Source organism: Mustela nivalis, assembly GCF_964662115.1.
Source record: "Mustela nivalis genome assembly, chromosome: 15".
Taxonomy (NCBI): domain Eukaryota; kingdom Metazoa; phylum Chordata; class Mammalia; order Carnivora; family Mustelidae; genus Mustela; species Mustela nivalis.
Window position 1 is genome coordinate 16,934,735 of NC_139034.1, and position 12,677 is coordinate 16,947,411.

Here is a 12,677-nt window from a genome sequence, read left to right on the forward strand (position 1 = left end):
CTTTGTGTCATGCAATTCAATTAAACTGACACAATTATACCCATTACAGATTTACTCCATCATAGTAATGTTTTTCATGGAGGAGAACTTAATCTTGCTTCACTATACACTTTTTTGCCATTTAAACCTTTCTGTGGTTTCTTTCTAATCACTTGCTAAGTGCCTCTGAAATGACCACTGGAAGCTAGAACTGAGATGAAACATCACATTAGCCTGTATTTGACTAGGTGAGAATTCTTACTTGCTTTTATTATGGACCCATATTAGTGCCCTGAAGGTGTAAATGTTATACATTCAATGAAGAGAGAACAATGTCATTTATTAGAGAAAAGGTCATAATTAAAGAAAAGTATTTTTTCCCCAGTGAAATACTACTCTTTTGCCCCCTAGTTCTAAATCAGTATCCACAACCCTGTGACTGCAAAGGAACTGAATTGGAATGTGTAAATGTCGGCTTAAAGTCTGTGCCAAGGATTTCCAACAATACGACATTACTGTGAGTAGAATTCACAACGTGCTGATATTTGCCTATAAAGTCATATGAAAACCATGTAGTCTAATCTAACCTCCCCTTGTTCTGTTTTATGTTACTTGTATACTAGCAAAATAATAGAAGCTCCCTTTAAACCACCAGCCGTCAGAGAATTCCTCACGCTTCTTCTCCAGAGAAAACAGGTTTTAAAGAGTGTTAGATTGCCTGGATATCATTTAGCTCACAAATGTCTGTGGTCTGGAGTGTTCATTTCAGTTACTTTCTGATCTCTTGTTTTTGCCAAAATGCCAATACTGTACAACCAAAGATGGAAATAAAAAAGAAAACCTCTAGCTTATTTTCTCTTGTTTTAAATAGTGATAACTGTCCAAGTTTGCAAAGATATAAAAGGTCCATGAAGCTAGCTGTGTTATCACTGTGGAAGTTTTCCTGTACTTTGCAAAATGTTCTGAGAGTCTCAGAAATTACAGTCATGTTATAATTTGAGCAAGTATGATTTAGTTAGGATTATCTGTTGTTTTTGTTGTTGTTGGTGGTGGTGGTGGTTTTGCTTGTTGTATTTTGTTAAATTACCCAGAGAGTAAAGATGTTAAATCACAGTAGACATTCTAGTCTATGATACTAACTGGCCAGACTTGTCAAATGTTTGCAAACTGCTTTAATTTTGTTTTATGGACTTCTCATTCTCATGTGAGGAAGTTTTCAGTTACTACAGTCATTTTCAGATGTGTGTTAAGTAGCATGGAGTATCATTAAATATCCTGTTTTCAAGCATGCACTTTCTAGGGATAACTTTGGTTCGCCATTAAACTCGTAATGAAGTCTGCTTTAACTGTTATTTTAGGTCTCTTAAGAAAAACAAAATTCACAGTCTTCCAGATAAAGTTTTCATCAAATACACAGAACTTAAACAGATGTAAGTAGCTATTAATAGTGCTTTTATGAAGAAATCCTTATGATGTTTTATTTAAGATGCCTTTTGTCTTTTTATTTTTATTTTTTAAAGATTTTATTTTTATTTATTTGAAAGACAGAGATCACAAGTAGGCAGAGAGGCAGACAGAGGGAGAGGGAAGCAGGCTCCCTGCCAAGCAGAGAGCCCGATGCGGGGCTCGATCCCAGGACCCGAGGATCATGACCTGAGCTGAAAGCAGAGGCTCTAACCCACTGAGCCACCCAGGAACCCCTGCCTTTTATTTTTTAAATGAAATATAAACTTGATAAGCTTTATCAGGTAATTTATTTTTCCAAATGTAATTAATATTAGTAAATTAAGCTTTGAAAACTAGCATATTATCTTTCCATTTCATAATATAAAGTAGCTGAATTGATTTTATTTAGACTATTTTTAGAAAATTAAATTGGAGTTGAGATCAGGCATCTCCATAAGAAAACACATAGTTCCATATGAATTTTCAAGATCATTTGGAAAATGACATTGTAGATTCAGAGGCACTTGATGCACTTTTTAATTTAAAGAGGAATGTTAGTATAGACCAAAATGTTCAGATCATTTAGAACACATAATGAAAGAATATAGACTATCTCCTAGGATAATATGAACAAAACACAATCTTAGTGAAATCAGTGATATTAGCATATCTGAGAAAAGAAAATGTTAATAAATACAGCACAGTCAGCAATGAAGAAATCGTAGTCAGAGAGAAACAAAGTATCAAGATGCTATCTTCCAAGAAAGAAAACCAGGATCTGGGAGACATACTCCCTAGAGAAGTCTATTCTGGAGGACAGGGTTGGATTGTTAATTTCCACCATAACTAGCATGAACTATCTTTTGATGGAGATTACCTTTGCTTTGATTCCTTGCTCACCAAGCGACGTTATGATGAGTGCATTAACTTCTCAAATTATTCATACTGAAGTATTTGGGCAGTTATCTTGGATAGGGTATAAGAACATTTCTATTGGTGAAATTGGATACCTCCTATTTAAATAAAGAAATTGAGAATATTCAAATGCTCATGAATTTGCTTACTGTATGTCAGTTCCTCTGAGCCCAGTCAGTCTGGGATAATGAAGAGATCAAGTTTCTATACTTGCCAAGATGATTGTTACACTAGATTTAAAAATTAACAAGGTAGGGACACCTGGGTGGCTCAGTGGGTTAAGCCACTGCCTTGGGCTCAGGTCATGATCTCAGGGTCCTGGGATCGAGCCCCACATCGGGCTCTCTGCTCAGTGGGGAGCCTGCTTCCCCGCCCCCTCTGCCTGCCTCTCTGCCTACTTGGGATCTGTTTGTCAAATAAATAAATAAAATCTTAAAGAAAAAAATAACAAGGTAATGTTGTAAGGTCCCTTGGCAGTACAATCATATTGTTTTATCCTTCAGCATAAAAAGTTTCTAGAAATGTGAAATATGTTAAAAAGAATAAAAATAATCTGATCTTTGGATGACACTGGACAGACGTATTTGGTTAAAAAATGCCATCAACAATTCTATGCTGTTCATGAAATTTTTTTGTTAGTTTAAAGATTTTATTTATTTATTTGACAGAGATCACAAGTAGGCAGAGAGGCAGGCAGAGAGAGGAGAAGGAAAACGGGCTCCCTGCTGAGCAGAGAGTCCAATGTGGGGCTCGATCCCAGGACCCTGAGATCATGACCTGAGCCCAAGGCAGAGGCTTAACCCACTGAGCCACCCATGCGCCCCTGTTCATAATTTAGGTACAGATTTTCTCATATAGGAAAAGAAGTCACTGAAGGAAGTCCATAAGTGAGGTAGAATCTTATATGAACAGAGATAATCATGCCTGCATTTGATTACAGCCTTTGTAAATATCATTTCACATCTCTATAAATACCATCCTGGAGCATGTGGTCATGTTGACATCATCACCATGGAGTGGCTGTGCACATTCTCTGGGTTTCCAGATCCCTCCAGAGAGGAAATCCTCACTATACTGCTGCTAATCTTACTGGAATTCCTTAGAATCACATGTTCATTCTATGAATCGATATTATGTTTGCAACTGCCAGGATAATGCTCAAGGGAGGAAAAATACAATAGCAGGAAGGAAGGGGGGAAAGGCTCATGCTGTAGGGTACCTTTTTCAATTCTATGATCTAGAGTCATAGAAAGTTTATGAATTTTTAATTAAATCTTATTATTCAGGAGGCAACTAAGGTCTGCAATGGTTAAATGATTTAACTAGGATCTACAACTAGGAAGTGGAAGAGCCAGAATTAGAGCCCCTATCTTCTGATGCCTGATGCAGTGTTTATTTTATAATAACCAGAAACTAGAGATGGAAAGAAATCATTCTAGCAACAGATTGAGTGTTCTACTAATCCATACTGTCCTGCCCCATGCAGAACTCTCTTCTCTATGTTCGCCCTCTTAGTGGGGACAAATTGACTTCTGGGAAGGCAGAGCCATCACCAGAGAATCAAGCAAAAGACAGCTAAATTTCAGCTACTCAGACCAAGTCCTTTTGTGGACCACTGATCTATGTCAATACTTATTTACTGTAGTATAAGCTAGCCCACTTAAGGGAAGAATATGGAATCACTCCTTTTGATAATTAAGGCCCCAGTTTTTCCCAGTGAAATAACATAGGGATTAACCTTAATTGCCCAGATCAGCTGGAAAATTCTCCAAGTAAATATTGACTTCTACTTTGTATGAGAAAGCCTAGGGGCCACATCATCACCCAGCAGAGGCTCTCTCAATGCAAGCTGCTATTTGATGCTTTCTAGTCAGGTTGATTCTCCTGGAGACTGAGAGAAAAGAGATCAGGAGACCATCATCAGTAAATATTCACTAACTATCTATTATAGGCAAAGTACGATATAACACTTTTTAAAGTTTACAAAGAAGTCGGCATTTGGAACTCCCACTTGGACTTTGATCCCCAAAATCTGTGAGGTCGAGGCAGACATCATGAGATCCTTTTAGGAATGAGGATACCTACTCTGGAGAAGAAGGGTTGTTTGCTTAAAGGCAGCCAGCTGACAATTATTAGAGTATGGCCTCAAACCCAGACCTCTGACTGTGATCCTTTGGAAGCTTAGTTGCATGGTCCTGTCTCAGAATATTGTTACTGTTGATGAAAACATCCATTAACCAAACTTTGATTTGAAAATAACTCAAGTTCTTCATAAACATTACCCAAATATCGCAAAGTAGCTCATGAGTTCACCCAGGCCCTTTTCTCCTCCTTCTCCAGCCCCTCGCCTTAGACACACCCTTCCCTCCAGTCTTACTCTCGTCTTCTCCTTCCCCATTCTGCATTACAATAACCCAAATAACCGGTGTCACAAAGCCCAAACCATGCCCAAAAGAAGGTGTCCGGAGAATGGACAACCCCCGGAACCCTTGGTGGCATTCAACAGGAGGGTAAATGCTGAAGAAACCACATGTACATTCATTCTTTCAATGAATATTTCTTGATACCTGAGAGGTACCAGGCACCTACAAAAAAGCCCTCTCTTCATGGAGCTTAAGGTACAAGGGAGGAGGATAAATAATAAAATTAAAAATACTTAGTGTATTACATACTGATTAGGGCCATGGAGAAAAATAAGCCAGGAAGAGAATGAGGGCAAGCCAAGGAAAAGAAATATTAAGGAGTGTTAATAAATTTTGTCCTGTCACAAAACTCTACTACTGGCAAAGCTTCCCATCTTTCTTAGACTTATGCCATGAAACTGATCAGAATACACCCAATCAACCATCCATGTAACTGTTGGTATTTCAAGCTGCACACCCACAAGTCTCTTCAAGCAGAATTCTCCCCCAAAAGGACCTGGTTTCATATCTAATCATCATTCTGATCACACTAATCTGTATATGTTCACCTACATTTGCCTTACATGTAGTATCTAGAATAAATGCAATATTTTCACTGTGACATAACCAGAGCAGGGAAGGAGAAAGCTAGCAACACTTCCTTCCTAAACTCTATATGCCCTAAGCTTACATTTGCTTTTTGGTGGCTGCTTCATTCCCTTAACTCCTACCAATCATGCCTCTAAAATTCCCAATCCCATGCCACATTTGTTTCCGCTCAGGGATGGCTACTCCATCCTGCATTTGTACACTCGGCATTTGAGAGCTAGTGGTAGGTCCATAAATTTATCTCTATTCAGTTTCATGTTGTTAGAGTCAGCTTTTCTTATCAGACTGTAAAGAACTTTTTGGAAAACTCAATGTATTCGCTGTTCTTTCTAGCATTCTGTCATCTCAAAATTAGATGAACCACCTTTCCCAAATCATGCATAAAACATTGAAGAGGACAGTGCCGAATACTTTTTCCTGACTCCTCCATCATCATCCTTCAAATAATGTATATTGTTCTTTATCTTGTCCATAAAACCGTCATAAAGCCATTTGATCAATGCCTAATAGACCTATAAGCAAGGTCAGGCACATAGTTGTTTGAATTTAGGACTGATCAGTTTTTCAAAGAAAAAAAATCAAGTTGGCCCAACATGCCCTGATTCTCATGTAGTCCCCTGTTTACTCTCTCTCTCTGAGGCATTCACAGGCAGTGTCCGAAATAGCCTGTTCTGTGATCTTGCCCACAGCCAACATCATGCTCATCATTCTATGCACTGGGATATATCCTAAGAGATCACTGAATCTTACTTTGAGTGAGTCTGTGGTCTAGAAAGCTCTAAATATTCAGTAGATTGAGGTCAGTTTGGCATCCCAAAAAAATAAACTTAGAAATCAAAATGAAATTTTAATTGCCAGATGACTAAATGTTGTTCAACTTATCTGAATGCTTTTACTGTTGATCAGATTACTCGTTTTAATAACCTTTTAAAATATCAAGACTTTCTAATGTTGGGGGGAGGACATTTAAGATGATCTTTCAGAGAAATAAAATATAATTTATAACATTGATGTAATACTCTATCACCACTACCGTGGAAACCAATAGCAGTTCTCCTCCCTATTGTAACATAAACCTTATATAAATTAGAAATTCCTACTTAGAAATGGTTCTAGGTCAAGGCAATCATTGGCAACAAAATGTAGCTCAAGGAGTCTGCCTGGTTCATGAATACAAAATGTTGCATTAAAAAATAGCCTATAAACATGCATGTCATTAAAGCATTTATTTGCTTTAGTTTCAGGTACATAAATTCCTGGCGTTTCTGCTTGAAAAGTCCTGACAGCTGAAACAGCAGGAATTCATGAACCAGTAAGTTATTCTTAGAAAAGCCATTCAATGTAAAGTATATTAAATGGGCTCATATCTCAGCTCTGAATAAAAAGAGGACACCACTTGCCAAATTGTCATGTTTCCAAATTTTCCTTCATACTCACTAAGCTTCTGTTCTGCAAAGAGAAAAGGGGATAGCACAGGATCATGTTAAAATTCACTAGCCTAAGTCTGAGACAGGGGACTTGGAACTCTGGTTATCTGTGGGGAGCCAGCAAGCTGAAGCCAAACCAGAAGACTAGAGGCTCTTCGTTATTTAAGGAGTTGGAATCTTAACTCGTGTCAGGGAAGGCAGAGAGGCTGTACATGTCCAGTGAGTCATGCAGATGGAAAGCACAAAGTCAAATTCACAATTTATGACTGCCCATCTCTTCAAGATTGAGAGCATGTAGGTAAAATGTGCATTCCACTTTTGAATTCATTATCTTGAATAAAATAGAAATCGTACTAGTTAGGTGGTAAATCTTATCTTCATGAGAAACTTCAATATACTTGTATTATAACATTATATTCTTTTTCTAGTCTCCTTTACTATTTTAACACAATTCATTATATTAATTTTTATTACATCACTCAAGAGCTCTGAAATGCTAAAACAGATATTGATCTATATGGATTCATTCTATTCATAGCAGAACTTTAAAACCAAAAGCACAACTTACATTGCAATGGGAAGCATCTCTTCATAGACATGGTGGAGGGGGAGAAGGGTTGGAAGGGTATGAGGTCTCTATGGGTTTCAAGTTTACTTTGTGGGATTGAAATTGATATTTTGTGTATCTATGGATGTAATGCCTGTGCTCTGTAGTACCAACATTTTCCACTTGGCGGTACATAGAGAAAATGACAATATTTAACGCTTAGGGTAATAGATGCATTAGCTGATAACTGGGAACAGCATCTCTGCTTTACCTGAACGTCTGAGAGCTTCAGCATCCTGATACACCTATAATGCCTTCATGACTCAACGGCTGGGAAGCTTAGCTAGAGAATGAATAGTTACATTATAACAAAATTCAGAGTACAGTCAGATGCTGAAGGAGAACATGTTCTATGAATAGTTTTGCAGTGAAGTACCCTAACAATCAAGAAAATGTTGTATAAGATTAAAGAATCAAATAAAATAAAAACAAGAGATAGGGAAGCCATTCAAAAGATGATGTAGTCATTAGTTACTATTATTACTGGACATTTCCTGCTCCTAAATACCTTTAGAAAATATGAATGCAAGGTTAACCTCCCATTGTATAATGAGCACAGGAAATGGAAATTATTTGCTTAGATACTTCCAACAGTGCTATTATTGAATATTATATTGCAAAATTGCTTCAGGGGTTAAGTAAATTATGACCTGGTGAGCTGAAGTAGATGTATTAGCTCCGGTTCAACTACTCATGCCATTCCTGACCTTGAGCACCTAATTCCCTTTGTGCTTCTCATTCTGCATCTCAAAATAGAAAAGAATAAGGCTTGCCCTCTCCTTTTCCCATGGGAATAAAATGAAGAGAAATGGGGAATTAAAGTTAGAACCCTGCCCTGAAAAAATAAAGCTCAACAGTGAGACTGGCTGGTCTCACATGGGGCATATCTCTCTTTAGTCAGAATAAGAAAACTGCAAAACAAAACCACTTCGACCCTCAAACTCATCACACATGAGCTCAGCAGTGCAAACCAGAGATGGCAGAAATCTCACTGCATGGGTGCTAGCGGGAAAGAAGAATTAGCTAGTTCACAGCCATCTCTCATGGGCAACGCCTCTACTGCCCAACATAAAAGTAGGACTTGGGACTTTATAAGCCAGTTTCACAAACTGTTTTTAGATGAAGAAAGTGCAGACCACATTCAACAACTTGATAAAAAGCCTAAACCATAATCACATGACTCTTCTATCTTATTCCAACCAGATTTCTTCAGCATAATTGTATTACACACATATCCAGGAAAGCATTTTTTGGATTACATAACCTGCAAATATTGTAAGTAACTTCTTTATAATTATGAGCACAATTTTAAGTGAAGGTTATAAAGGTAGAATGGTCATTTTTGAAGACTTGACTTATCTATAGTGAACTGGGAGGAACTGTTATCACGAAGTACTTAGATTAATTATTATGCTAAAAGAATTATTAAAAGATTCCTAGTTTTACCAGCTATAAAAGCTCTCCTTAACCTTGTCTTCTCAAGTTTGGGTCATTTCCACAATGTTTTAGCATTTTATTTTTTCTAACCCTCACTAACTTACCTGTATGTTTTCTTAAAATACTAGTCTACTAAGGATGGAACCAAAAAGGACAAAAGCAAAAATAACCTACTCTTATACTCTTAACAAAATACAATATTCCACCCATTACTTTGGCCATTTTGCTGGTCCTGGCCCCAGGGTCGCACACATTAGGCTTGTTATCTGTATCTCCCAGTTGTTCCTTGATTTCTCCCCCTCTTCTTATCCAGTTGGGTGCTTTCAGAAACAGATGTCCATACTCCATAATCATCAGCAGCAGCTCATATTCTAATTATATATGACTAAAATGGAGTACTGAGTTTGCTTAATTGACTTGCTCATGCTATTTATAGGTATCTCAGCCACAACTGCATTACAACTCTCAGACCCGGAGTATTCAAAGACTTGCATCAGCTAACTTGGCTGTAAGTATTCCAGCTTTTCCTTCCCCAACAAAAGAGCAGTCTTGATGATATACATCAATGCTTATAGTTTCCATCTGTTTATGGATCTTGTTTATTATACTCATTTTTCTGTCACATAATCTGGAGAATTTTACCCAAGCAACTCATATGGTTAAGGTCCAAGTTAAGGAGTTTTTTGATTTCCAGAACATTCATAGAAAGGTCTGAAAATACGGTAAGTTGTGGTGTTTCATTACTTTCCAGGATAGCCACCAGCTCTGTACTGAGGAGTCCCACATCAGATGTTTGTGTTTTCCTCAGAAAAATAAACATGAGGCAGTTAGAAGGCTCTATGTGTCAGTTTGCCCATTTTCTGTCGGTTGGTCTGGCCTAGTAGAAAAGCCAGAACTTCAACTAGTCCTAGTCCTTCAACAAGTCCTAGGCTTAATGTTCCAGGCAACTTTCTTAATCTTCAGAGGCTAGCTGTTTTTTTTTTTTCTCATCTGTAAACTATAATCACAGTTCCTTTCTAAAAGCAATGTTTTGAGGATTAAATCACAGAGCATATATAAATGGCCACATGGAGAGCTCCTGGCATATAGAAGGTGCCCAATGTCACTCCCTTCTCCAAATTTTACCCTCAAGGAACCCTGAGAGTAAGAGGAAAGGGTACCTGGCTTCAAAGGCACAAGAGAAAAGAAGGCATATTTCCCTTAGTCTATTTCTTTCTAGGAAAATACCATATTTGGTTAGAAATGGTGATTTGGGGGCGCCTGGGTGGCTTAGTGGTTTAAGGCCTCTGCCTTCTGCTCAGGTCATGATCTCAGGGTCCTGGGATCGAGCCCCACATCGGGCTCTCTGCTCCGTGGAGAGCCTGTTTCCTCCTCTCTCTCTGCCTGTCTCTCTGACTACTTGTGATTTCTGTCTGTCAAATAAATAAATAAAATCTTTAAAAAAAAAAAAAAAGAAATGGTGATTTGAATATATGAATATTTCCGCTCGTTCACCCTCAAAGCTCCTAATGAGTTTGTTTGTATAGACCTTATTAAATGTGTCATTTAAACCCCATGAAACCAAAGAACCATTTGTGATTTCCTAAGAATTTTTTTTTCTCACTCACTCTTCATTCAGTCAATCAGTAGGTCAAAGCTTTCACTGAGTCTGTAGTCAGCTGATTAACAATTCAGCTTGTGCTGGACCCAAGTATCCAAAGGTGAAGGGTGTGACTCGGGTCTTAAAGTCCAGTGGGAGGTGGATGCAAGCAGAGAAAACAATCAGGACAGAGCTTGTAATAACTGGGATGGAGGGTAGTGGGAATGAGGAAAGACCCAGGGTGAAGGAGGGGCTTTCAAGGAAGAGGATAGGGACCAAGTATGGACGGGCAGGTAGGAGGAGAGCAGGTGTTGGGGGAGACAGGATTGTCATGCGCCATTTCTTGTTTCCTGGTTTTATTTCATAAATGTCTCTAACGTTGGAAATGTTTGTGATATGTTTTCTCAGAATTCTAGATGACAATCCAATAACCAGAATTTCACAGAAGTTGTTTACTGGATTAAAGTCCTTGTTTTTCTTGTAAGTGTTCATTTACCCTTCAATACATCTGTCTATAAATTGCAATGACATCTAACACTAGCTTTCAAAAAGAGCTTTAAAAAACTCAAGCCTGCTAACATTTTTATTAGTCAAAACCTTTCCTGTGTGTCTAGCCACAGTTACTGTTGCAGTTTCCTGACCATGGCTCATAGTCAGGAAAGCTGACCATGACCATTTAAGCTTACTGGTTGATTGCTTTTTGATCTCCTTTAATTTCCTTTAATCCTAAAGCATGTTTGGCCTGCAGTGGTTAACCAAAGGTAGTATTCATTTTTATCTGCTTACTACATTTAAATCTATCAGAATCTCCTGGGAATTCAGCTCTGACTACATTTTTAACAGAGGGAAATGTGCCTTTGCCCAGCAAGAATCACTAAAAATTCCAAAATCTTTGTCCCACCAAAAGAGCTATTCTCATAATTACATTCTCACTGTTTATTAATACACTGGAATGATTTATCAGCAGGGGATTATTATATTCCTTTATAGTTGATCATATAGCATCATTATTTTTCCATTTGCCAGAAGGAACCACAATATCATAAATTAATAGTGCAGCTTAACATGCTGATGAGTTGTCTTCTTTCCCCCAGTGCCCCCTGCTGTCACTTCTTAGATTTAATGCAGTTTGCGATGTGGCCTTTTAATACTATAAGTGATTGATGTTTCCCTTAAGAAAAAATTCTAAATGTAGGATGCTAGAAATGATTGCAAATTAAAAGTTTACAAGGAAAATTACCATGAACTTCAAAATTATTACTCAATATATACTTTGTTTTCATCTCGTAAAATTAAACTGTCCAATGTTTATTCCCAGGTTATATATCATACTTTTATATTCATAGCTTCTCTGACATCTGCTTCCTTTTCCACACATTTCCAGACACCATTTTGAAGAGGTAGTTATGTGTTTATTCTTTATCTGGGTGTGTTGATTTTAGCATGCAACTTTCCAAATGGTGGAAATAATAAAAATGCTCTTCTTAAAGTGGCATATCTTCTTGCTTCTAATTAACATCTTCTTTGTGTAAAGGTCTATGGTTAATAACTACTTAGAAGCCCTTCCCAAACAGATGTGTGCCCAAATGCCTCAGCTCAACTGGATGTGAGTATGCATTTCGGAGCTAATTTGTCTTTCATCCAGATTAAGGAAACTAGACCTGAAGTTAATTCATGATCACATAAAAAGGCCATTGGTGATCTTCTTCCCAAAACCCAAAACCAAGTACGTTATTTCCTGGTTTAAATATCTTTTGAAAATTCCAGTGGGTGTACAAGTCAAATTCAGACTTAACACTTGAGCACCCAAGGCCCCCCATTTTCTGTCCCTTCCTCCATGTAGTCTACCATCCTCCTCCTCCCCCTCATGTGCCTTCCTTCCAGATGCACCAAAGTGCTACAATCAATTCCCCGAGCACATATTATCCCTTCGATTCTGAAAGTCTTGCTCCTTTATTCTTTAGTTAACTCCAACATCACCTTCAAAGGTCAGCTTAAACATCCCCTCTAGGAGGCCATCCCTGACATGCCAGCCAATTTCATTGCCTGCCCCTCTGCCTCTTTTACACTATGGGCAGACGTCCACCATGCCAGTTGGTCCCTATACGGCATACTTATCTTGTTATCGCTATCATAGACCCATTGGTTTACATGTCTGTTCCCCACCATTCTGTAAATTCTATGAGGGCAGAAACCCACCTTGGGATTTATATCCCAGCATCTGTACAATGACCAGCACACAATAACTGCTCAACAGATCTTTGTGAAATGAATGT

At 38.0% G+C, this 12,677-nt stretch overlaps 1 protein-coding gene across 1 annotated transcript in view; it reads left to right on the plus strand.

Moving 5' to 3' along the window:
- RXFP2 (relaxin family peptide receptor 2) overlaps positions 1–12,677 on the plus strand; it is a gene marked incomplete at its 3' end in the record, with an annotated part of 57,352 nt that overhangs the window by 21,954 nt on the left and 22,721 nt on the right. The window contains exons 4-9 of the mRNA XM_082700554.1: positions 391–496; positions 1,338–1,409; positions 8,589–8,660; positions 9,259–9,330; positions 10,810–10,881; positions 11,936–12,007. Of these exons, the coding sequence (XP_082556680.1) occupies positions 391–496; positions 1,338–1,409; positions 8,589–8,660; positions 9,259–9,330; positions 10,810–10,881; positions 11,936–12,007 (466 nt within the window). The remainder of the gene's footprint in view (positions 1–390; positions 497–1,337; positions 1,410–8,588; positions 8,661–9,258; positions 9,331–10,809; positions 10,882–11,935; positions 12,008–12,677) is intronic.